Source organism: Polypterus senegalus, chromosome 2, assembly GCF_016835505.1.
Source record: "Polypterus senegalus isolate Bchr_013 chromosome 2, ASM1683550v1, whole genome shotgun sequence".
NCBI lineage: Eukaryota > Metazoa > Chordata > Cladistia > Polypteriformes > Polypteridae > Polypterus > Polypterus senegalus.
The window spans coordinates 41,009,218-41,033,044 of NC_053155.1; the positions used below are offsets into that span (position 1 = coordinate 41,009,218).

The window sequence follows — 23,827 nt, forward strand, 5'->3', positions numbered from 1 at the left end:
AGTTATGTTATACCAATTTTTTCAAAAATGTAAAATGTTTAAGACAATATAAAGTTTACAACTATATATATATAATTCTTTGAATTTTTGTTATCATTGGCTGAGCTTTCAAAGTAGCAACTTCCTTTTAATATATGACATGCCTTATGGAAACAGTAGTATTTCAGCAGTGACATTAAGTTATTAAGCTCATCATAACAAAATTAGACAGGTGCATAAATTTGGGCACCCCAACAGAGATAGTACATCAATACCTTTTGCAAATATAACAGATCCTCTAGACGCTCCTACAGCCTTTGATGAGTGTCTGGATTCTAGATGGTGGTATTTTTGACCATTCTTCCATACAAAATCTCTCCAGTTCAGTTAAATGTGATGGCTGCCAAGCATGGACAGCCTGCTTCAAATCATCCCATAGATTTTGGACAATATTCAATCAGGGGACTGTGACGGCCATTCCAGAACATTGTACTTCTCCCTCTGTATGAATGCCTTTGTAGATTTTGAACTTTGTTTTTGGGTCATTATCTTGTTGGAATATCCAACCCATGCGTAACTTCAACTTTGTGACTGATGCTTGAACATTATCCTGAAGAATTTGTTGATATTGGGTTGAATTCATCCGACCCTCGACTTTAACAAGAGCCCCAGTCCCTGAACTAGCCACACAGCCCCACAAGCATGATGGAACCTCCACCAAATTTGACAGTAGGTAGCAGGTGTTCTTTTTCCACCATGCAAAACTCTTTTTGTTATGACCATATAAATCAATTTTTGTCTCATCAGTCCAAAGCACTTTGTTCCAAAATAAATCTGGCTTGTCTAAATGAGCATTTGCATACAACAAGCGACTCTGTTTGTAGCGTGAGTGCAGAAAGGACTTCTTTCTCATCACCATGCCATACAGATGTTCTTTGTGCAAATTGCACTGAATTGTAGAACAATGTACAGATACACCATCTGCAGCAAGGTTTTTAGAGGTGATCTGTGGGTTGTCTGTAACCATTCTCACAATCCTGCGCATATGCCACTCCTGTATATTTCTTGGCCTGCCAGACCAGCTGGGTTTAACAGCAACTGTGCCTGTGGCCTTCCATTTCCTAATTACATTTTTTACAGTTGAAACTGACAGTTTAAACTTGTAACATAGCTATTTGTGGCCTTCCCCTAAACCATGATACTGAACAATCTTTGTTTTCAGATCTTTTGAGAGTTGCTTTCAGGATCCCATGCTGTCCTTGCAATTGACCACCTTAAATACCTTTTCTCATGATTGGACACACCTGTCTATGAAGTTTAAGGCTTAATAAGCTAATCCAACCAATTTGGTGTTGCAAGTAATCAGTATTGAGCAGTTACATGCATTCAAATCAGCAAAATTACAAGGGTACCCACATTTTTGCACAGCCAGTTTTTCACATTTGATTTAATTCCATACAACTAAATACTGCTTCACTAAAAATCTTTGTTCGGAAAACACCCCAGAACTCCGATGTTCCTAGGAAATGAAAGACATACCACTGTTATCTTTTTTGTTGAAAGCAGAGTAAATTATTATGCAGGGATTCCCAAACTTTTTCATATGACTGTATGTATGTGTATGTGTATGTGTATGCATAGATACACATATGATACATTTTACATATCAGCCTTTTTACTAAAGTATAAATATATTTGGACATTGTTCACTAGATTCTGTATAGAGAACTAGTCAAAAATGAATGCCCCATAATATTCTCATTATTAGTATAGACTTTTTTCACCACACATACTTTTGCCTCTGATGTCCATCATAAATAGTATGCTGCAAATGTGTTTTGGTATATGAGAACTAGACAGTTGACAATATCCATAACCTCATGCTAAACATCTAGGGGCTTACTATTATCAGCCCTGGTACAGCGTGCTTAATGAATAAATCATAGATTTGATCTTCACTACTTCCTAAACTACTGTATCCTCAGACTGAGACTTGCACTGAGTCGGTATACACTTTTTTTTTTCAAGAATGTGCTAAGGATGTGCTTTATTTTAAAAGTGACACTGAAAAAAAAAATCCATACTTCATTTAAAAACTGCATTTTTCCTTTTAGTATGCATCTCTAAGATGAAGCTAAGCATTTACACTCAAATGTTCTAAAATAAATACAGTGAATTTTCAGAATGAGTTATAATGTAAATTGTTATAAAGGGACACTGTACATTTATTGGACAATAATATTTTAAAATGTCTGCCACTTTTCCCCATGTATTTAGTAACCAAATTACCTTTAAAAATACCGTTTGATCCCCCATTGATATCACCATTGCTTGATATTTCTTCCAGATGAGCTCCTTGGTCTGATGTAAAATAGACAAGAGTCTTCTCACTTATGCCAAGGGCATCAAGTTTATTAATTATCTGACCTAGACGAGAAATAAATGATGACTTTTATATAATTTAAATCACTCAAAATTGAATGACTGGAAAATTCTACTTAAAAGTACAATGTAGTATTGTAGAGTTTGAACTGTGTAAAATAATGCTTTTGTAATTAAAAAAACTGTAGTGTACACATAATCAAGTATGTCTAAAATTTCAACTTTTACCTTTATAACAACATTTATTGGCAACACTCAGTTTTACTAGTAACTTCAAAACAAACAAGTATTATGAATAATTACCTACACTCCAGTCTACTTCTTCCACAGCATCTCCATACAATCCATGTTTACTTTTGCCTCTGAATGCCTTAGATGCAAAAAGTGCAGTATGGACTTGCACAAAAGAAAACACCAATAAGAATGGCTGTTTTCTATTTCTATATTTAAAAAGACACAACAAAATTGCATTATATGAATAAAAGTAGTATACTAGAGACCACTGATTAAAGAAAAACTGAACCATGCTGAATTCATATATTTTGTTTCTGCTTATGTTACTGGAGGAAAAAAGTTAAATAAAGTTCATTATTGTTGAATGTGCTGAAGGCCAAAGGGAATACTGTTCTAAAAATAATAAGTAAGGGAGAGGAGGATGGACAATTTCTTTAATTTCATACAACACAGTCACAGTTTGGGCTGCCCGATTAAATGCTTGCAGCATCCAGCTTAAAACTGGGCCTAATTTTTTGTCTTACAGTATGTGTGCAGCATTTATTCTTTGAAGTTAATAACATTCCACACAAGAAAAGGAGAAAACCAAATGATTTCTTGGTAACTGTGTGCGCCATAATAGGCTGAACATTTTTTTCAGCAGTTTCAAAGGAACTTAAATTACACCACAGCAAGTCTGATTTTAAAACCTAGGCAATATGTTTTATGGTTAATGATTTATCTACAAACTTCATTGTGTCTGAGTTACAGTTAGCAACTGCATGATTTTTTCGATGTAAAGTACAGAGAGAAAAAAAAAAACATTACTTGTTCCCTCTGTTCTTGGGCCATTTCAATCTTAATACAATTTTTGTAGACCTGTTTCTGCCTACTACCAAATGTCACTGCTCTTAAGCACAGAACACATATTACCTAATGACTGAATAACATAATTGTTTCACAGATAAAACAGTGAGGACATTTTTACAAAACCACTGAATAATTTGCCTTATTTTAAATAAAGTTTATTTATGCAAACATACACAAACATACACAAACATTTAGACAAGCAAGGTGAGAATAATAACCATGTCTGCTGGTTAGTTAATACAGTAGGATGCAAAAGTTTGGGCAACTTTGTTAATAGTCATTATTTTCCTGTATAAATCATTGGTTGTTACGATAAACAATTTTAGTTAAATATGAGAAGTGAAATTAAGTTTATTGGATTTACAGAAAGTGTGCAATAATTGTTCAAAAAAAAATCAGGCAGGTGCATAAATGTGGGCACCACAAAAAAGAAATGAAATCAATATTTAGTAGATCCGGCGTTTGCAGAAATTACAGCCTCTAAACGCTTCCTGTAGGTTCCAATGAGAGTCTGGATTGTGGTTGAAGGTATTTTGGACCATTCCTCTTTACAAAATATCTCTAGTTCATTCAGGTTTGATGGCTTCCGAGCATGGACAGCTCTCTTTAACTCACACCACAGATTTTCAATTATATTCAGGTCTGGGGACTGAGATGGCTATTCCAGAACGTTGTACTTGTTCCTCTGCATTAATGCCTTAGTGGATTTTGAGCAGTGTTTCGGGTCGTTGTCTTGTTGAAAGATCCAGCTCCGGCGCAGCTTCAGCTTTGTCACTGATTCCTGGACATTGGTCTCCAGAATCTGCTGATACTGAGTGGAATCCATGCGTCCCTCAACTCTGACAAGATTCCCAGTCCCTGCACTGGCCACACAGCCCCACAGCATGATGGAACCACCACCATATTTTACTGTAGGTAGCAGGTGTTTTTCTTGGAATGCTGTGTTCTTTTTCCTCCATGCATAACGCCCCTTGTTATGCCCAAATAACTCAATTTTAGTTTCATCAGTCCACAGCACCTTATTCCAAAATGAAGCTGGCTTGTCCAAATGTGCTTGAGCATACCTCAAGCGGCTCTGTTTATGCTGTGGGCGGAGAAAAGGCTTCCTCTGCATCACTCTCGCATACAGCATCTCCTTGTGTAAAGTGTGCCGAATGGTTGAACGATGCACAGTGACTCCATCTGCTGCAAGATGATGTTGTAGGTCTTTGGTGCTGGTCTGTGGGTTGACTCTGACTGTTCTCACCATTCGTCGCTTCTGTCTATCCGAAATCTTTCTTGGTCTGCCACTTCGAGCCTTAACTTGAACTGAGCCTGTGGTCTTCCATTTCCTCAATATGTTCCTAACTGTGGAAACACACAGCTTAAATCTCTGGGACAGCTTTCTGTATCCTTCCCTAAACCATGATGGTGAACAATCTTTGTCTTCAGGTCATTTGAGAGTTGTTTTGTGACCCCCATGTTGCTACTCTTCAGAGAAAATTAAAGGAGGAGGGAAACTTACAATTGAGCCCCTTAAATACTCTTTCTCATTATAGGATTCACCTGTGTATGTAGGTCAGGGGTCACTGAGCTTACCAAGCCAATCTGAATTCCAATAATTAGTTCTAAAAGTTTTGGAATCAATAAAATGACAACGGTGCCCAAATTTATGCACCTGCCTGATTTTGTTTGAACAATTATTGCACACTTTCTGTAAATCCAATAAACTTCATTTCACATCTCAAATATCACTGTGTGTGTCTCCTATATGATATATTTAACTGACATTTTTTATCGTAACAACCAACGATTTATACAGGAACATAATGACTATTAACAAGTTTGCCCAAACTTTTGCATCCCACTGTACCTATGATGCCCCAATACCTTAATATTTCAGTTACCTAATTTTCAAAAGGTATTGCAGTTTAAGCCTCAGTTATATCTCATTAAACACGGCAACTGGGCAAAATCAATCCACTTAATTTACAGCTTCTTCTTGTTAAGTACTTTTACATTATCATTAAATAAGACCTTTCAATATTGCATTAAAATGGGATTAAAACCTTAAAAAAAGCACTGCATCTACAGATGAACTACCACCACAGGCCAATGTGAAGGCACATACATCTTTCAAAAATGTAAAAGATTTTCCATAAATGGCCATGCAAACATGCAGGAAAAATAACCACTACCTAAGAAAGAAGGGGGTCACAACAAGTGGCACAGCACTCCCCTTGAAACCTGACTGAGAAAGCCAAATATTTACCCTTTATAAATAATAATTTTTTTTATTCAGATCACTTTATTGTTGTTAAAACAGCTGAAGATGTCTACTTAGCAAATGTGCAGATTACTATTAAATCAATTTCATGCAATTTAGTAGATCTTCAAATTATATAGAAATATAAAAATGAACTTCGTAATGCTCATTTTTAATATACTAATTGCATTCTTTTCAGGGCAAAGTTTTTAAATTATACATGCAAACAAAGCTTCTGAAATGTCATCATGATTTCCTGAACTTTTGTTTACATTAATTTTAAAAGTTAATAGTAATCTACAAATAAATTCAATTAAATTACATTTTTTACATAATCTGAATATTAACAGACAAATGGTAATTTATGCTTTACTGTATTTTAATTTATGCTTGAATGCCAAACAAAACATAAGAAATAAAACTTTACCTCTGAATGAAGTTTATGCCTTCATTTGTCATTTTTTGAGTGAGATTTTCTGCAGCAAATGGCTGCTCTATAATCTGATGATTTCTCATTAAGAAGCAATTGAAATAGGGAAATGTAAAAACAAAAAGTGCAAAAACAATGACAGAAATTGTTACGAGCAGAGCCAGTAGCTGTAACAGCATCCTTGGGACTGTCACTAATCCCACAAAATGCAAAAGTATAATTAAGACTAAGGTTGGGACAATAAATTTGAACTCTGTTGCTTTACAAAAAACAGTGCCATGGTGAGGCGAACAATCTCTTAAATTGGTCATTGTAATTCCATAAAAGTAATCAAAACCATGATTTAGTGGATGATGACAAAAATCATCTCTTCTTTCACAGTTCAAACCTAGGTGCCATTTACCTGAGAAGATAAAAAGGTTAAAATTTTCCAGCTTTTCTGGTTTAAATACTTATACAACAACATTTACAGTACTTACATTCACTGATAAAACCTACAAATGTAATTCACCTTACAAAAGCACAATTTTGTCTCACTTCTGGCCTCCTTCTAACCTCAACAATACCTACATGCATCCAGTTTTCTGTTGTCTATTACTACATTTCATGTTTTTGGGTTGCTACACGTGCACATTGCTTTTCATTCCTAATTCAAATGCTTTCTCTATTGAACTGCATTCAAACATAAAGCTTCACGTTTAAAATATGAATATACATCGTTTTGTAACAATCTTTTATCAAAAAGTGTGTAAAGGCAATGGTATTTCTTGCGTTCTGTATTATTTTTCTCGCTAATCACACGTGGATATTGTCCTAATGGAATAACTGGCAGTCTGGGATTTGATATCTCTTCTTTTCCTAAAAAAGTAAGTCAATTATTCATGTTTATGCATTTATATATAGTTTTTCTTGTTTTATTGGCATCTTTAAAAAGCTATTAAATATAAATAAAAATCATATTTAAAAGCTGTGACATATGTGTGATTTTTTTCGAGTTTCTTATGTTTTTATTTAAAGGTAAACTCTTAAACTGTGAAAGAAAGACAGTTACAATTTTTGATACATACTGACACGACAAGATAACTTGTCAATTGATTCATGTTCACAAAAGAAGCAGTCTGGTAGTATGTACAAGGGGAAGTCAAAAAGTAAAGGGACATTTGAGAAAAGGGGCATTTATTGTAATGATAGAAATGTGAAACATACCTTATTTTTCTACATAACCTCCCTGGACTTCAATGCACTTTTCCCAACGTTTCACAAGTTTTTTGATTCCGTCGGAAAAAAAGTTTTTCGGTTGCATCTGCAACCAATTTTGCAATCAACGACTATCACATTGTCCTCAGTGGTTGACGTTGATGGCCTGCCCGATCTTTCTTCGTCACATAAAGAAGTTCTCCCCTGTTTGAAGCGCTCTATCCATTCGTAGATCTTGCTTCGCGATAAACAGTTGCCACCATACTGTGCTTGCATTCGACTAATAATGTCCGCAGGTTTAACACCTTCCGCAAATAAAAAGCGAATCACTGCCCTCATTTCCTCCTTGGTGCAGATCGACAATGGAGCTGTCATGTTTAACGGTCTGCTACACTCCAACGAATAACGCGGGAATAAGAGTTACACGTTGTATAGAAGTGTTGGCGACTACACTCATTCAGCGCTGGATACGAGCAGTGTTACCAAACTCTGAAAAAAGAAATAATAAAAAAAAAAAACTTTACTTTTTGACTTCCCCTCGTACAATCCTCCAGGTCTTTGCCCTTTTTTAAAAGGAGAGTGATTAAGGCTGGAAAATTTTGTGTTAACGTTAGTTTAGTTTTAAAAATGGAGCAGATATTGTTTTAAAAATAATTTAGTTTGGATGCAGGGGTCACACAAAGGAAAATATATAAAGTTAATCACATTTTAACGTGCAGGAGAACCTGTTCTTTCTTTTTGTTAATTGCCCACTAAATTACATTCCTACACTGTTTTCCCCACAATGAGTAAACTGTCCAGAATGGAAAAACCCACACTACTTCAATTACAATTTTGCAGATTTTTGTGGGAAAAATGAATTGTAAACACTTGATGGAAAAGGAAAAATGCCTTTAATGTGAGCCTTTATGTCTCAGTGCATATTTTTACCACAGTATGCCCCACACGCAAGTTATACCTGGCACCTGCAGGCCAATCCCTGGTGCTGACCGTGGGATAGCAACAAATGCACATTCTTACAATTTAAAATACAGGGTTAAACATGAGTTTAAGAATTTCACAAGGGAGTCATAATGGAAGAGCCAGAACCAAAAAAAAAACACCTGTTATTCCAAAACAGCTTAATGATGTTCAAGAAATTGTATATGTATATTACAGTTAACCTATCTTAACATACAGTATACTGTTTATCTTTGGGTTTCAAAACGTTCATCATGTATAGCAGTTCAATAGAGGAAACAACAATAAAAATGGTAGTTTTGCTCAGCTTATGGAATCCATGTATATAGAGAATTATCAAATTCTCGACTCATGAGGAATACTGGGGTTTTTTTTTCCAATTATTTATATTTTTATTTACTCTGGAAGCTTCTGTAAATTTTTTATTTCTCCTTTAAATAACGTAGATAGTTATTAGTGCCGTACTGTTGATGACGGATGGGACGCTTAATTTTAGCTAGCAATGACAAAAGGGTAAACATTTAAAAAATACAAAAATATTTGCCTTCTTACTTTAACTCATTATAGAAGTAACCCAGACAATGTTGGGTACTTCAGCTAGTTTTTAATATAAATAATTTCACCTATAAATCCTGTGGAGTACCCATTCTGCTTTGCAAGTTTGGCGAATGTAAGCTCCTCAGTTGGTAGTCCGCCTGATGCAGCTGCTATTATAAATACTCCAATTCTGCCTGTGCTAGCCATTCCTGGAATGAGAATTACATTTTATATTTCAGTTCCTGGAATAAGAATTACATTTTATATTTCAGTTCCTGGAATGAGAATTACATTTTATATTTTAGTTATCTGTAATGCACTTACTGTATAATATGATATACATGAAAATAAACTTACCTTCAGTTTACAGATAGACCAAACGGCCACATTTTTAGTTTTTTTTTAGTATAATCAAATACACTAGCTTATCAGTACCTGTTACTAACTGCCATTATTAGTTATATGAAAACAGAAAAAGGGTATTTACTTTTGGTACTTGCTTTTTTACCTGTTTTCTATTAAGTAAATAATGACAAAATAAAACATTATGTATTTGTAAGATTACCTAATTTTAAAAACTAATGAGGATTACATGTTTTTTTTTTTATTTATGCCCTGATGTGTAAAATCACAGAAACAAAATCTTGTAATTTCATAAGACTGTAATTCTGCTCTGTTACCCCTAAAAACTACTAACACAGACATGCCATATGGTTCTGTTTTCTTGCCAGCATTGTAATAATAATAATAATTCTTTACATTTCTATAGCACTTTTTCTCACTCCTCAAAGCAGTCTCCACATAGGGAGGTCCCAGGAAGCCAACCTACAATCTCCTTACTGCAAAGCAGCAGCGCTACCACTGCACCACCTGTGTGGTACTTTTGTACACAGATAATTGCAGAGCTTCATATGTCATTGACACATTTTTTGCTGGTTGCCTTAAAATTGTGGCCAATGACAACCGGCACCCACTTTTTTCCCCTGATTGCCAAGAATGTTAACCACATTAGTGTTCCACTGCTTTTTTTTTTGGCAGTGAATCAGAAATGGTCAATTTTTGCTCATTATGCATAACTGGCAGATCGGCACATAACTTGCCAATTGCTAGTCAGTTTTTCAATTAAAACGAAATATAAGTTGCACTCATGTGCACTGCACTTCATGTCTTTCCTTTGTGCAAGTTAAAAACAGTGTAACCATATAAGAGTATGTGAGCCAGTTGTGCATGTAACAGGAATATTATAAGATGAACATGAAAGGCTGAAAAACCACACAGAACCTGCAGTCACTACAATATATCTGCTGTGTGGAAGCATGTTAAAGTGTGTGAAGATGAAAGATACACTAACTGCAAGAACAGCTAGGAAAAAGTCAGCTATGATGGAACAAAGATATTTGGCACTGCAAACTTGATAAGACAGCTAAGATTGCATCACACAGCAGAATACGTTGACTTTCAACAATTTTCATCATATACAAGTAAAAACAGCGTTTTTTGACACATTAACTTTTTTTTGTTTCTTCAAATTACTACAATGTTAATGAAATAATATATTTTAGTAGTAATCATTGTTTTCTTATTTGAATACAAGATACAAGGATCGATATTTTAGAAACAAATAAAATATTAAATAAGAGAAATGTTGCTAAATGTTAAAAAAAGAGTGAGTAGACAGAGATGACACGCACCAGGGCCTGCTGCTAGATTTATTTTATAATTAAGTATGCCAAGAGGACTGTTACATATTTTCATTCAAATGATGTTTGTTATACAGAATATGTACTGTATACTATATGTATAATGAATCGATTACATTGTACTTTGTTAAAAATTTAAATTGCTAATACTTATACAGCTAATACCTATGCTGTTGCTTATACTGTTTTGACCTGGGAATTTATGCGAAAAGTAGGACAACGTTTTTATTTTACTGGGCTTGGGGATGGCATATTGAACCAACTCTGGGAGTTTACATTTGTTTAAGCAAGTAATTTTAATTTGCTGCTGCACAGCATTAGATGAAAGAAAGACTATAAAACAGATTGCAGGATCGAATCATATTTGAACAAACAACTTGACTCAACTTGTGCTCAGAGCCAGAATTCTGTTATGTTAAGTGATAACTTTTTAGATTAAAACGCTGAAAAGCAGCTAACATATAATTGCCTAGCATTCTAATTATTTCAAATACAGCAATCATATTTTCAGTTTCAGTAGCCAAAGGTTGATGCATGATTAACAGACCTGTCAACCACTTTTAAAAATTAGTGTTGAGCCCTGAGACACAAAGAGTGAACATGAAGTTTCAAAAGTAACCAAATTTGTGAAACAGTTTACTAGTGTCAGATATAAAAAAAACAAGAACTTCATGTAAGAATATTGTGAAATAAAATGCCACATAGTTTTGAATACCATTGCAAAAAATGCATAACAAAAAGACTTCTTAAAACAAGTTACATAATCTTAAATACAAATTTCGTGATAAGTCAATAAATCTTACAATAAGGAAAACAAGACTTAATTGTTTAATATAAAAAGTCTTTAATAGCTTAGATATCATTTTTACAGTATACCAAAATAAATATGTGAATAAATCACAAGTGTTCTGTGCTTTATTATTAATAATAAGGCATATTTTTTTACCTGATCGAACAGGGTATCGCCCAGTCATAAATGCAGCTCTACTGGGGGTGCATAATGGTGAAGCAGCAATGTGATGATTTAACTTCATTCCTTCATTAGCAAGTCTGTCAATATTGGGAGTTCTATATAAAGAAAATAAAATGGAAAGGCTATCCAGTACTATGTAACAATATATCATATTTATTGACAGGTTTTTTATATTAGGGACAATATATATAAAACAAAGGAATTTTTCTTTTTAACTTTCTTTACTTCATTATAGCCATTCGCTAGATTACTATCCCTGCGAATTGGCTGGTTATTTCATTTACTTTATGGGAAAACTTTATGCAAACTTGGTGTAGAACTAACATTACCACATATTTCAAGACAGCTTAAAAAAGAATGAGCAGTTAGATACCCATTAAGTACTGTATGTCTTGTGACTGGTCAAAATTATAGTCATCCATCCTTTTTGTAGGTTGCACCTATGACTCTGAGACTGCTATACATGCTGTCACCATCAATCTCTTTGTATCGTTAAGTCTCTTGTATGCTTTTCACACATGGGACAATTAAATACAGTGGGATGCAAAATTTTGGGCAACCTTGTTAATAGTCATTATTTTCCTGTGTAAATCATTGGTTGTTACGATAAAAAATGTCAGTTAAATATATCATATAGGAGACACACACAGTGATATTTGAGAAGTGAAATGAAGTTTATTGGATTTACAGAAAGTGTGCAATAATTGTTCAAACAAAATCAGGCAGGTGCATACACAGGTGAATCCTATAATGAGAAAGAGTATTTAAGGGGGTCAATTGTAAGTTTCCCTCCTCCTTTAACTTTCTCTGAAGAGTAGCAACATGGGGGTCACAGAACAACTCTCAAATGACCTGAAGACAAAGATTGTTCACCATCATGGTTTAGGGGAAGGATACAGAAAGCTGTCCCAGAGATTTAAGCTGTCTGTTTCCACAGTTAGGAACATATTGAGGAAATGAAAGACCACAGGCTCAGTTCAAGTTAAGGCTTGAAGTGGCAGACCAAGAAAGATTTCGGATAGACAGAAGTGACGAATGGTGAGAACAGTCAGAGTCAACCCACAGACCAGCACCAAAGACCTACAACATCATCTTGCAGCAGATGGAGCCACTGTGCATCGTTCAACCATTCAGCGCACTTTACACAAGGAGATGCTGTATGCGAGAGTGATGCAGAGGAAGTCTTTTCTCCGCCCACAGCACAAACAGAGCCGTTTGGGGGTATGCTCAAGCACAATTGGACAAGCCAGCTTCATTCTGGAATAAGGTGCTGTGGACTGATGAAACTAAAATTGAGTTATTTGGGCATAACAAGGGGCGTTATGCATGGATGAAAAAGAACACCGCATTCCAAGAAAAACACCTGCTACCTACAGTAAAATATGGTGGTGGTTCCATCATGCTGTGGGGCTGTGTGGCCAGTGCAGGGACTGGGAATCTTGTCAAAGTTTAAGGACGCATGGATTTAACTCAGTATCAGCAGATTCTGGAGACCAATGTCCAGGAATCAGTGACAAAGCTGAAGCTGCTGGATCTTTCAACAAGACAACGACCCGAAACACTGCTCAAAATCCACTAAGGCATTCATGCAGAGGAACAAGTACAATGTTCTGGAATGGCAATCTCAGTCCCCAGACCTGAATATAATTGAAAATCTGTGGTATGAGTTAAAGAGAGCTGTCCATGCTCAGAAGCCATCAAACCTGAATGAACTAGAGATGTTTTGTAAAGAGGAATGGTCCAAAATACCTTCAACCACAATCCAGACTCTCATTAGAACCTACAGGAAGCATTTAGAGGCTGTAATTTCTGCAAAAGGCGGATCTACTAAATATTGATTTCATTTCTTTTTTGTGGTGCCCACATTTATGCATCTGCCTGATTTTGTTTGAACAATTATTGCACACTTTCTGTAAATCCAATAAACTTCATTTCACTTCTCAAATATCACTGTGTGTGTCTCCTATTGGAGAAAGAGAACAGAAGCCCTCCCCGCAAGAAACATCCACTCACACATAAGAACAATGCAGCTGCACCAGGTGTAAAGGCGAAAGATTGCACCATTTGAATGCAGCAAGAAGTTGAGAGTCATCCTGCCAGTCAATCTGCCACACGCAGAGTGGGGGGAGTGTGAACGTGACTGATAGAATAAAAGTGAATAATAAAACAAAACTCTAAATTTCACAAGTACCATAAATTTACACTGGCTGTTACAAACTCAAATAAATCAAGTTTATGTTTTTATTCAATAATAACAATAATAATAATAATAATAATAACAGCTGATCACTACTCAGAACAGTTAATTCATGAAGGACCTGGGATCGAACCCACAACCTCTCGGCTTGGAGACAGCAGTTCTTACATCTGCATAAGCCAAGCAAACGTATATGTATGTGTGTGTTTGTGTGTGTGTCTCAAACCCTATTCCAATTTTTTTTACTTTGGTTAAATTCTAGAAAAATAGCATACTTGTTTTGTTATATCTGTGTCTTTTGTGAAAGTGTTTATTTGATATTTGGACTTCAGTCTTCACACATTATACAATTCATGTCAGTAATTTGCCAGTTATTAGCAGAACATGAAAAAAGTTTCTGTTCTAGTTATGTGTTCAACATTTCTTGCCTCGCATTTCCTGTCATCCTACATTTACACAGATTGTTGTAGACACAGAACACACTTGAAATATATGTGTTCCAAATAACAATATATTATTTACCCAATACAATTCAAGGCACCTCGCACCATGATACACAGACTGGAGCTGGGAAAACTTTGTGTATGACTAAAGCTGCATTGGTGGGGTTTGGGATAGCAGGCTGCCTGCTGCTGGTGCTCATTAACATATTTGCAAAACAAACGCTGATGAGGAGGTGCGAGGGAATTTAAGGTGGCCCAAGTTTTTTCGTAGGCTTCAAGATACCAGTGTTAAAAAGGAATAAGCAGTCAGAGGGATCAGAGCAGTGTTTCAGACACTCACTCAAACACACACATACACTCTCACAGAGCATCTAAGCGCAGTGGCTGTTCTGTGTGATGTTGGTTAAAAGATGGTGTGACTTTTCAATGTAGAATCCAAATCCTAACTTACGATAGCCATATTCTAAGTTACAGTATAATACTTAAGCATTAGTGGAACACATCAATTAGCACAGGGTATTTTCCATGCTTCTGTAGTCCTTAGGGTGACCATTCACAAAGTTCTTACTCCGCTCATAGTTCTTATTACAACATTAGCAGCTGACCACGTCTCCTAATAGAATCATTCAGTTAGTTCTATACAAGTGACAAAAATGCTATATGTTTACATTTTATTTTTAATCATTGATGTTTAAAGTGGAACTAAACCACTGGAGATTTAAAAAGGCATAATTCAAACAAACTGCAAATAATTTAATGTAACATTATATTTTTGAAATTGCTTAACCTCCTTAGCATTACATTTTTTTCTTGAAAAACATGTAAAAATCATTGCATTTTTTTGCTTCAAAAACTACATATTTATTAAATCTGATCTTACTTCTGTAAAATGTGCAAAACACTAAAAGTCAGAAGTGTAGAAAATATAATAATGATACAAATAATAATAATACCATATATACAGTCAAAATGTGTCATCATGTGTGCTATATCTTGAAGCACGATGAAATACACAATTCAGCATCTCAGTTTGGACATTAGTAGCATGATTCCTTGTGGATTTTCTTTCCAGACTGATCAGCTTTTGAACAGCACATTGCTCGTGTGCTGTCTAAAGACAGATTCACTTTGTCATCACTCCTTGTATCACTGTGAAGAGCATACACGCCTGGCTGCTGAAAAACATTTCTTATGAGACGCCATTATGAGGTGAAAGAAAACACGTCTCCATTGCGGTCTTGGTAACACTCGGGCCTGTCACTTACACAACACATGCCTATATTGTTTTCTGAGCAATGTTTGATATTAATGCTATTGGTACTTCTACAGCCCGAGTAAACCTTGGGTCTAACACTTACACGCATCTATACAATTGCCCGAGTGGTGCTTGGGTGTAACACTAAGGAATTTAATCCAATTCAATGTTTTTGTATCCGGAACTATTTGAAAAATCCAGGAAAAATAAATAGCAATCTTCAACAATAGTGACTGGGAGAGTTGTCAGTCTCTTTTAAATGTAATTCAAATTTAAGCGTTTTTGATTTCAGGAATGAACATGATAGAATTTTGAGGTACACCAGGAATAAAGGGATGGTGTTAAGAAAATGGAGATTTAGTAAAACATAATTTGCAAAGGTTTAGCTATAAATGTATTTCTTCTTCTTTTTTTTGCTACATTTACATGGCACATAAAAATGAATACCTTAATATAAAAGGAAAATCTATTATTGTGAAAGCTTAAATATACATACTAAAGTTTTTGAATAACTTGTTTCGTTTATACTTGTTTTGAAACTGTCTTTTCATTTACTTATGTCAATTTTGTTAGTGTGATAAGAATGAGTCGGAGACATCATAAAGATTTAGGGCAGCAACCCGTATAATTGAATTGGCTGCAAAAGTAGTTGTAAATAGCATGATGTGCTTAGTTCGGAGTCCAGAACAGAACTGCCTGTACTGAGGCAAGATGGCAGTTTTAAAGGGCTGGAAGGGAAGTGACGTCATCTATGCCGGAACTGGGAGTGCTGTCCTTGTGCCCGGAAGTGACGTCATCCTTGGGGCCGGCAACAGGCGGGATTTCCCGGAAAAGGTCTGCAAGGGACTGAGAGAGATAGTCAGTACACTCCGCCACCCCCTGGTCTGGCGTAGAATTACTAGTGTTTAGGCCCTTCAGCTGGTTCCTATGCTCACATGTGTGACAAGGCCCCCCCCCCTTAGCCCAGACCCACCAGGTCGGGCGGACCTGTCTGAGAGGTCGTGGACTCGAGAGAGGGCATCAGCATTGGAATGGAGAGTACCCCTACGATGAACGAGCGAAAACTTGTATGGTTGGAGGTCAAGAAACCACCTAGTGACCCGCGGATTAGACTCCTTGTGAAGGGCCATCCACTGGAGAGGTGCATGGTCCGTCACTAGAGTGAATTCACAGCCCAAGAGGTAGTATCTCAACTGTGTAATCGCCCATTTTATCGCAAGAGCCTCCCGTTCCACTGCCGCATACCTGGTTTCCTGATCCAGCAGTTTCCGGCTCAGGTACATGACGGGGTGTTCAACACATTTGACGCATTGGCTCAGCACGGCTCCCAAGCCTGTGTCTGAAGGGTCCGTCTGGAGTATGAAAGGAAGTGAAAAGTTGGGTGCTTTCAACATGGGTGCTGACGTAAGGGCCTGTTTTAGGTCACAAAATGCAGCAGCAGTCTTGTCAGTCCATACCACGTGGTTTGGAGCCCTTTTCTTTGTTAAGTCTGTTAAGGGTGCTGCTCTCTCAGAGAACCGGGGTACAAACCGGCGGTAGTACCCGGCCAAACCGAGGAAAGCCTGCACTTGCCGCTTGGTAATCGGACGGGGTCAGTTTAATATGGCATTAACTTTGGAACACTGTGGCTTCACGGCACCTCGACCCACTAGGTAGCCCAAATACTTAGCCTCTTTTAACCCAAAGAAACACTTCTTGGGATTAATTCGAAGCCCGGCTTCACCCAGCGTCCGCAATACCGTTTCCACCTGCCGCACGTGGTCCTTCCATGTGCTGGAATAGATGACAACATCATCCAAATAGGCAGCACTGAACGTGTTATGAGGACGGAGCACTCTATCCACCAGACGGTGCAAGGTTGCTGGCGCCCCATGTAACCCGAATGGGAGGACCCGGTACTGCCAGTGCCCACTGGGAGTGCTAAACGCGGTCTTCTCCTTCGCGGAGTCCATTAAAGGAACCTGCCAGTACCCCTTCGTAATGTCAAGTGTGGTCAAATATTCCGCCTGTCCCGGCCTCTTGAGGAGGTCGTCCACGCGAGGCATCGGATAGGCGTCAAACTGGGAGACTTGATTCAGCCGACGGAAGTCGTTGCAAAACCTCCAACTCCTGTCGGGCTTACTGACAAGACAACTGGACTGGACCAGGGACTATAACTTTCTTCAATCACACCTAGATCCAGCATGCGCTTGATCTCAAGCTCCACCTCTGCCTTCTTTGCTTCGGGAAGCCGATATGGGCGTTCTCGCATGACAACCTCAGGTTCTGTCACTATGTTGTGCGCAATCAGAGAGGTCCGTCCAGGCTGCTCACTCACTACCTCCGGAACTGACGAGATCACTAATTCTAGCTCCCGTCTCTGTTTAGCATTCAAATCGGGTCCCAAGTTAAGGCGGTCGGTCTGAGCAAAGAAAGAGCGGGGCTGAGCAGAGGAGGGATCGGAATCCCTCTCCTTCCACGGCTTCAGCAAGTTGACATGATACACCCGCTCACTCTGCCGACGATTGGGTTGTTTCACCAAATAATCGACGAGCCCTTTCCTCTCCTTAACTTCATACGGGCCTTGCCAGTGGGCAAGCAACTTAGAATGCGAGGTAGGAACCAACACCATGACGCAATGCCCCAGCTGGAACTCCCGGAGAGTCATGCCACGGTCATAATAGTGGGCCTGTGCTGCTTGCGCCTCTTCCATGTGACTTTTTAACAAAGGTCGGATTTTTCCCGAATCGATCGCGTAACTGCGCGATATACTCCAATATATGGCTAGATGGGAGAGCCTCTCCTTCCCATCCCTCTTTTAAGACATCCAATAGCCCTCGGGGTTGTCGGCCATATAACAATTCAAACGCCATAGAGGCTTGTGGAACTTCCCGATAAGCAAAGAGCACGAGGAGGAGGAGCTGATCCCAGTTCCTCCCGTCCCTGCTGACCACCTTGCGTAGCATCTGCTTGAGAGTTTGGTTAAACCTCTTGACAAGACTGTCAGTTTGAGGATGATATACTGCGGTTTTTAGGTGCTTTATTTTAAGTAACTTGGCCGTTTCCTTGAACGTCGCCGAGGTAAAGGGCGTCCCTTGATCTGTGAGGACTTCTTTAGGGATCCCTAGATGCGCGAAGACTCCCACTAGTTCCCGTGCGATCGCTTTACTAGTAGCAGAGCGCAACGGAACTGCCTCTGGATATCGCGTAGCATAATTCACGAGGACTAATATATATTTGTGTCCTCGGGCTGAGGGCTCCAGAGGTCCTACTATATAGACCCCAATTCGCTCAAAGGGAACATCAATCAGGGGGAGGGGAACGAGAGGAGCACGGTCCCTCCTAGAAATTTGCCGTAATTGACATTCTGGACAAGATATGCAAAAATGGCAAACCTCCTCATTAATTCCCGCCCAATAAAATCGAAGCTTAATGCGCTCTAATGTCTTTTCGGTGCCTAAATGGCCTCCCATGAGGTGGGCGTGTGCCATCTCGCAAACCTGCCGCCTGTAGGTTCGTGGGATTAGCAACAACTTCCGCACCCCGCCCTCATGCTCTGCTATTCAATATAGCAGATCATTGTCTAATACAAAGTGGGGCCCACGCGGCATGGGCTGATAAGTGCGTTGGCCATTGACATGCACGACTGCATTTTTTGCAAACTTCAGGGAGTCATCATTCCATTGTTCTCTCCTGAAAGATGCCGGCGTTTGGTTAAATTGAAAGTGCATGTCGGAGAGACCTCAAGGGGCGGGGAGTCCTCCTGACTCATCGAGGCCCGGGTTGATGACGTACCTAAGTGCGATGGCCCAGGAGCCTCCCCATCCTCCTGGCAGTCTTCCGTACCCGTCTCCGCCGGCTGTTTACACGGCGTGGAATCAGCTTGAGTCGGGTTATCCCCTTCCATGACTAGGCCTACAGGAATAAGGGGAGCAGTTATTCGCACTCCGCATTTACTATCAGACCAGTCCCGCTCTAGGATCACAGGAGAAGGTGGGTGTGGGTGGAACGCCTCGGGGAACTTTTTTACTAAGCCTTCATAACTTATAATATAGAGGGCGGTTTTGTATGTCCTTGTTTCCCCGTGTATGCAGCGTATACTGGTCTTTTTCCTCATCCACTGTCGCGGTAGTACGTAACGGCAATCAACAATGGAGATGTTGCTGCCGGAGTCTAGAAGGGCTGTAACTCGAAATCCATTCAGAATTACTACTCCCGTATGACCAGTAGCCAGGGGGTTTGTAAGTGCACATAACCGTCCTCTCCCCTTCCACTCGCATTCCCCCGTGCTCCCATGCGAGCGACCCACCCCGCGTCCCGGGGACACCAGAGCAGGCTTCGGGTTATGTGGAAGGGACTTATACGGTGGAATGTAATCCCTACGGAGTCCGCTAGAGCAGTGATTCCCAAACACTGTGCCGCGGCACATTAGTGTGCCGTGAGAGATCATCAAGTGTACCGTGGAAAATTATTCAATTCCACTTAATTGGTCTGAAAATTATTATTTATTTACTGCAAATAATTTGTCTTTGTTCGTCTGTGTGACAGTGACAGGCAGAACAATTAAATACTCTTCCGCTAGGTGGCAGCAGATGGCTAATTAATCTGTGTATCTACCTGTTGCCATTCAAACAGTAGAATTCGTGATGCTTCGACTGTGACAGCAGTGATGGCGGTGGATAAATATCTGAAAAGAAAAAGTACACAATTTGAACTGGGTCCTGGAGAAAATTATGACCCAGATGAAGCCCCTAGTATGAGTAGTGGTCAGAAGAAAGCAAAAAAGGTGAGCTCAAGACAATACAATGAAAGTTATTTTTGCTTTGGATTTACTTTTACCGAGGAACCAACTGAGCCGATTCCGTTATGCTTGGTATGTGGGGAAAAGCTTTCCAACAGTTCTATGGTTCCTAGCAAACTTAAATGCCATCTCCAAACACAACACCCGTCAGTTCAAAACAAGAACAGACTATTTTATTCAACTTCGTGAACAGACTAAGAAACAGACAGCTTTAGTGAGGAAAACCACAAAGACGAATGAGAGATCTCTCAAAACTAGCTACCTAGTTGCTGAACTCCTCGCCAAATCAAAACAGGCACACACGGTGGCAGAGACATTAATACTACCTGCCTGCAAAATCATTGTAAATGAGATGCTCGGCCCTGGCGCTCTTAAAGAAATAGCCCAAGTCCCTTTCTCAAATAATACAATTGCCAGATGTATTGATGACATGTCTGCAGACATTAAAAGAATCGTTTTGGAAAAGTTGCACGCCAGTGGAAAATTTGCATCTAAGGATTTCAGTGGACATGCACAACTTTTGGCAATGTGCACTTTGTAGACGCAGACACCATCAGAGAAAACTTCATGTTTTGCAAGGAATTGCCAGAAAGAACAACAGGAGAGGAAATTTTTCGTGTTATATCAAAGAACCTTGAACAAGGAAAACTGCATGTGTTTGTACTAATGAAGCAGCCGCCATGTTCGGGTGCACCAAAGGATTTGTAAGAAGAGTGAAAGAGCAACATCCAGATGTTATTGCGACGCATTGTTTTCTGCATCATGAGGCACTTGTTGCCAAGACATTACCAGCAGACGTAATTCCTATATTAGACGATGTTGTGCGCATGATAAACTTTACGAAGACAAGACCTGTAAAAAGTCTCATGTTTGCATCATTGTGTGAGGAAATGGGAGCGGAGCATAAAACACTATTGCTGCACATGGAGTTCCAGTGGTTGTCCCGTGGCAAAGTTTTAGCCCGTGTGTACGAGCTGCGGGAGGAACTAAAAGTGTTTTTGACAAATGAGAGGTGTGATGATGCCAAGTTGCTTTCAAGTGATGAGTGGTATGCAAACTGGCATGTCTGTCGGATAGATTTCAACATTTTCAATAACCTGAATACACTTTCATGCAAGGCCGAAATGAAAACCTGCTCACAAGAGCAGATAAAATAAATGGATTTCCTTCAAGGATGCAGCTCTGGCAACAACATGTGGAAAGTGCCAACCTTGACATGTTCCCACACATCCAGAAATGGCAAGGTATCAACATTGCTGCACTGTGTGAGACAATAGGCAAGCATTTGAAAACCCTTGAACAGAAGTTGTCATTTTATTTGTCATTTTATTTCCCTTCAGTTTCCACTGATTGCCTTGACTGGGTTAGGAGCCCATATAGCTCAACCGCAGTTGGAAAGGACATGATTTTGCAGGAGCAGGAGGAAATAACTGTACTGAGAGAAAATCAAGGTTTAAAGCTGAGCTCTGCTGATCTACCTTTGGACAGTTTTTGGCTGCCTGCTGCTAAGGAGTTCCCCATTCAGGCAAGCAGAGCTATTTCAGTGCTGTTCCTATTTTCCACAACCTACCTATGCGAGCTTGGCTTTTCAAACATGACCGCTATAAAAACTAAAAAAAGAGAAGAGACTCAAAGCTTTGAGTGTGTCTTTCTTCAATTCCTGCATGTATATCAGCATCATGTTCAACTAAAGAGGCCCAGGTTTCACACTGATTAAGTAAATTGTGAGTAAATTGAAACTAGAAGATCATTATATTTCATTACATATACTTTTTGTGACATTTTTATTTGGTGGTGTACCGTGGGATTTTTCTAATGTAAAATATGTGCCGTGGCTCAAAAAAGGTTGAGAAACACTGCGCTAGAGGACCGTTCTGCTCCCACAGATTGTGAGGCTGGCTTAGTTGTTAATTGAGTTATTAACTCATCCATGGAATTAAAGTCTCCCCAGACTGGCTGGGTAAAAGTAGCGGGAAGACCATTAATTAAGAGGCAGCAGGCTACCTGCTGCACAATTTGCAGGGTAGTTGATTCGAATGGCTTCAGCCATGAACCTACTGTTTCCCAGAGAGCATAAGGTTGCTCCCGGGTTGATCTATCTGGATCATATTCCCAGCTTTGTAGGTACTTTACCTGCTGGTCTGAGGACAGCCCGTATGTCTCTGGAACCGTGGTCCCAACGGACGGCTCAGTCCTCTTCTCTGAGAGAACATAGTAAGCCCTTTTCGTTTTCCCCACAGGAACCAGTCCACGTTGGTGGGTCTCCTCCACATTCTTATTGTGTAGGACTAGGGGCTCGTTTTCCCTTGCTGGAAGCGAAGCCTGCACTGTGTCGCTCTGGACCTCCGAGCGGGTCCCCCACCCGGAAACACGGGTCCGGTACTCTCCTACCTGAGTAAATCCATGGTTCCTTCCTAGTTTCTTCTGGGAAGGTTTCATCCTGCCAACTACGCCACTGTGATAAGAATGAGTCGGAGACATCATAACGATTTGGGGCAGCAACCCGTATAATTGAATCGGCTGCAAAAGTAGTTGTAAATAGCACAATGTGCTTAGTTCGGAGTCCAGAACAGAACTGCCTATACTGAGGCAAGATGGCAGTTTTAAAGGGCTGGAAGGGAAGTGACGTCATCTATGCCGGAACTGGGAGTGCTGTCCTTGTGCCCGGAAGTGACGTCATCCTTGGGGCCGACAACAGGCGGGATTTCCCGGAAAAGGTCTGCAAGGGACTGAGAGAGATAGTCAGTACACTCCGCCACCCCCTGGCCTGGCGTAGAATTACTAGTGTTTAGACCCTTCAGCTGGTTCCCATGCGCACGTGTGTGACAGTAGTTAATAGTTTGTATATGTTTATATCTTCTTTACTAGGAGGCTAAATAAATAAATGCTTTAAAGTTGGAATTATTACTAATAAAAAATGAATTACTCTAAGTAAAGCAAAACTGGAAACTGTTACAAAAAATACATGTCAGACCAAAGCAATTATACATTAATGGATTAATTCTGCCCAAAATCTGAGTCAGAAAGCAATGAAAAACATCTACCATAAAATGGATGACAGTGTCCCTAAAAATGAACAAGGCAAGGAAACAATTATAAAAAATTAAACGAATACCTTATGGTAGTATTTCCATAGCATCCCAGATCACCAATGCCCAAGTCATCAACCATTATTAGCACAAAGTTTGGTAGGTTGTCTTCTGTCGTGCATCGGACACCCAAAATGGAATGGTACAAGATAAAAATCCAAACAACATTCATTCTGGAACATAAATAAATAGATACTGGATGTCAGTAAAGGATTCACCTTCCATTGTTATGATATTTCTTGATGAATGTGCAGTAACACAATTAATGTTATCAAAGGCTACATCCGGACTTAGCATATACAGAGTATATACTGTAGTATACTACTATATTATATACTAAGGTATATCATATGATGTGATAAGAACTGCCCAGCTGTCTCTGTCCTTATTTGCTCCTGTGTTGACATACATAGTATCAAAACAGAGAGTTGTGGCTTAAAAACAATTATTTTGATCAATGCAGCAAATTAAAACACAAAATTTTGAAAGTTTCATATTAATTTTTTTCTTAATTTTATTCCTCAACCAGCCACTCCCATCTATAGCACTAAAATGTTATTTCTTGCCACAGAAAATT

General features: G+C 38.9%; 1 protein-coding gene across 2 annotated transcripts in view; it reads right to left on the reverse strand.

Moving 5' to 3' along the window:
- sts (steroid sulfatase (microsomal), isozyme S) overlaps nucleotides 1-23,827 on the reverse strand; it is a 35,888-nt gene that overhangs the window by 6,605 nt on the left and 5,456 nt on the right. For both annotated transcript variants that reach the window (XM_039743578.1, XM_039743579.1), the window contains exons 4-9: nucleotides 23,277-23,423; nucleotides 11,460-11,581; nucleotides 8,900-9,022; nucleotides 6,117-6,522; nucleotides 2,665-2,801; nucleotides 2,269-2,406 (exon numbers count right to left, since the gene is read on the reverse strand). In XM_039743578.1, the coding sequence (XP_039599512.1) occupies nucleotides 2,269-2,406; nucleotides 2,665-2,801; nucleotides 6,117-6,522; nucleotides 8,900-9,022; nucleotides 11,460-11,581; nucleotides 23,277-23,422 (1,072 nt within the window). In that variant the 5' untranslated portion in view covers nucleotide 23,423. The remainder of the gene's footprint in view (nucleotides 1-2,268; nucleotides 2,407-2,664; nucleotides 2,802-6,116; nucleotides 6,523-8,899; nucleotides 9,023-11,459; nucleotides 11,582-23,276; nucleotides 23,424-23,827) is intronic.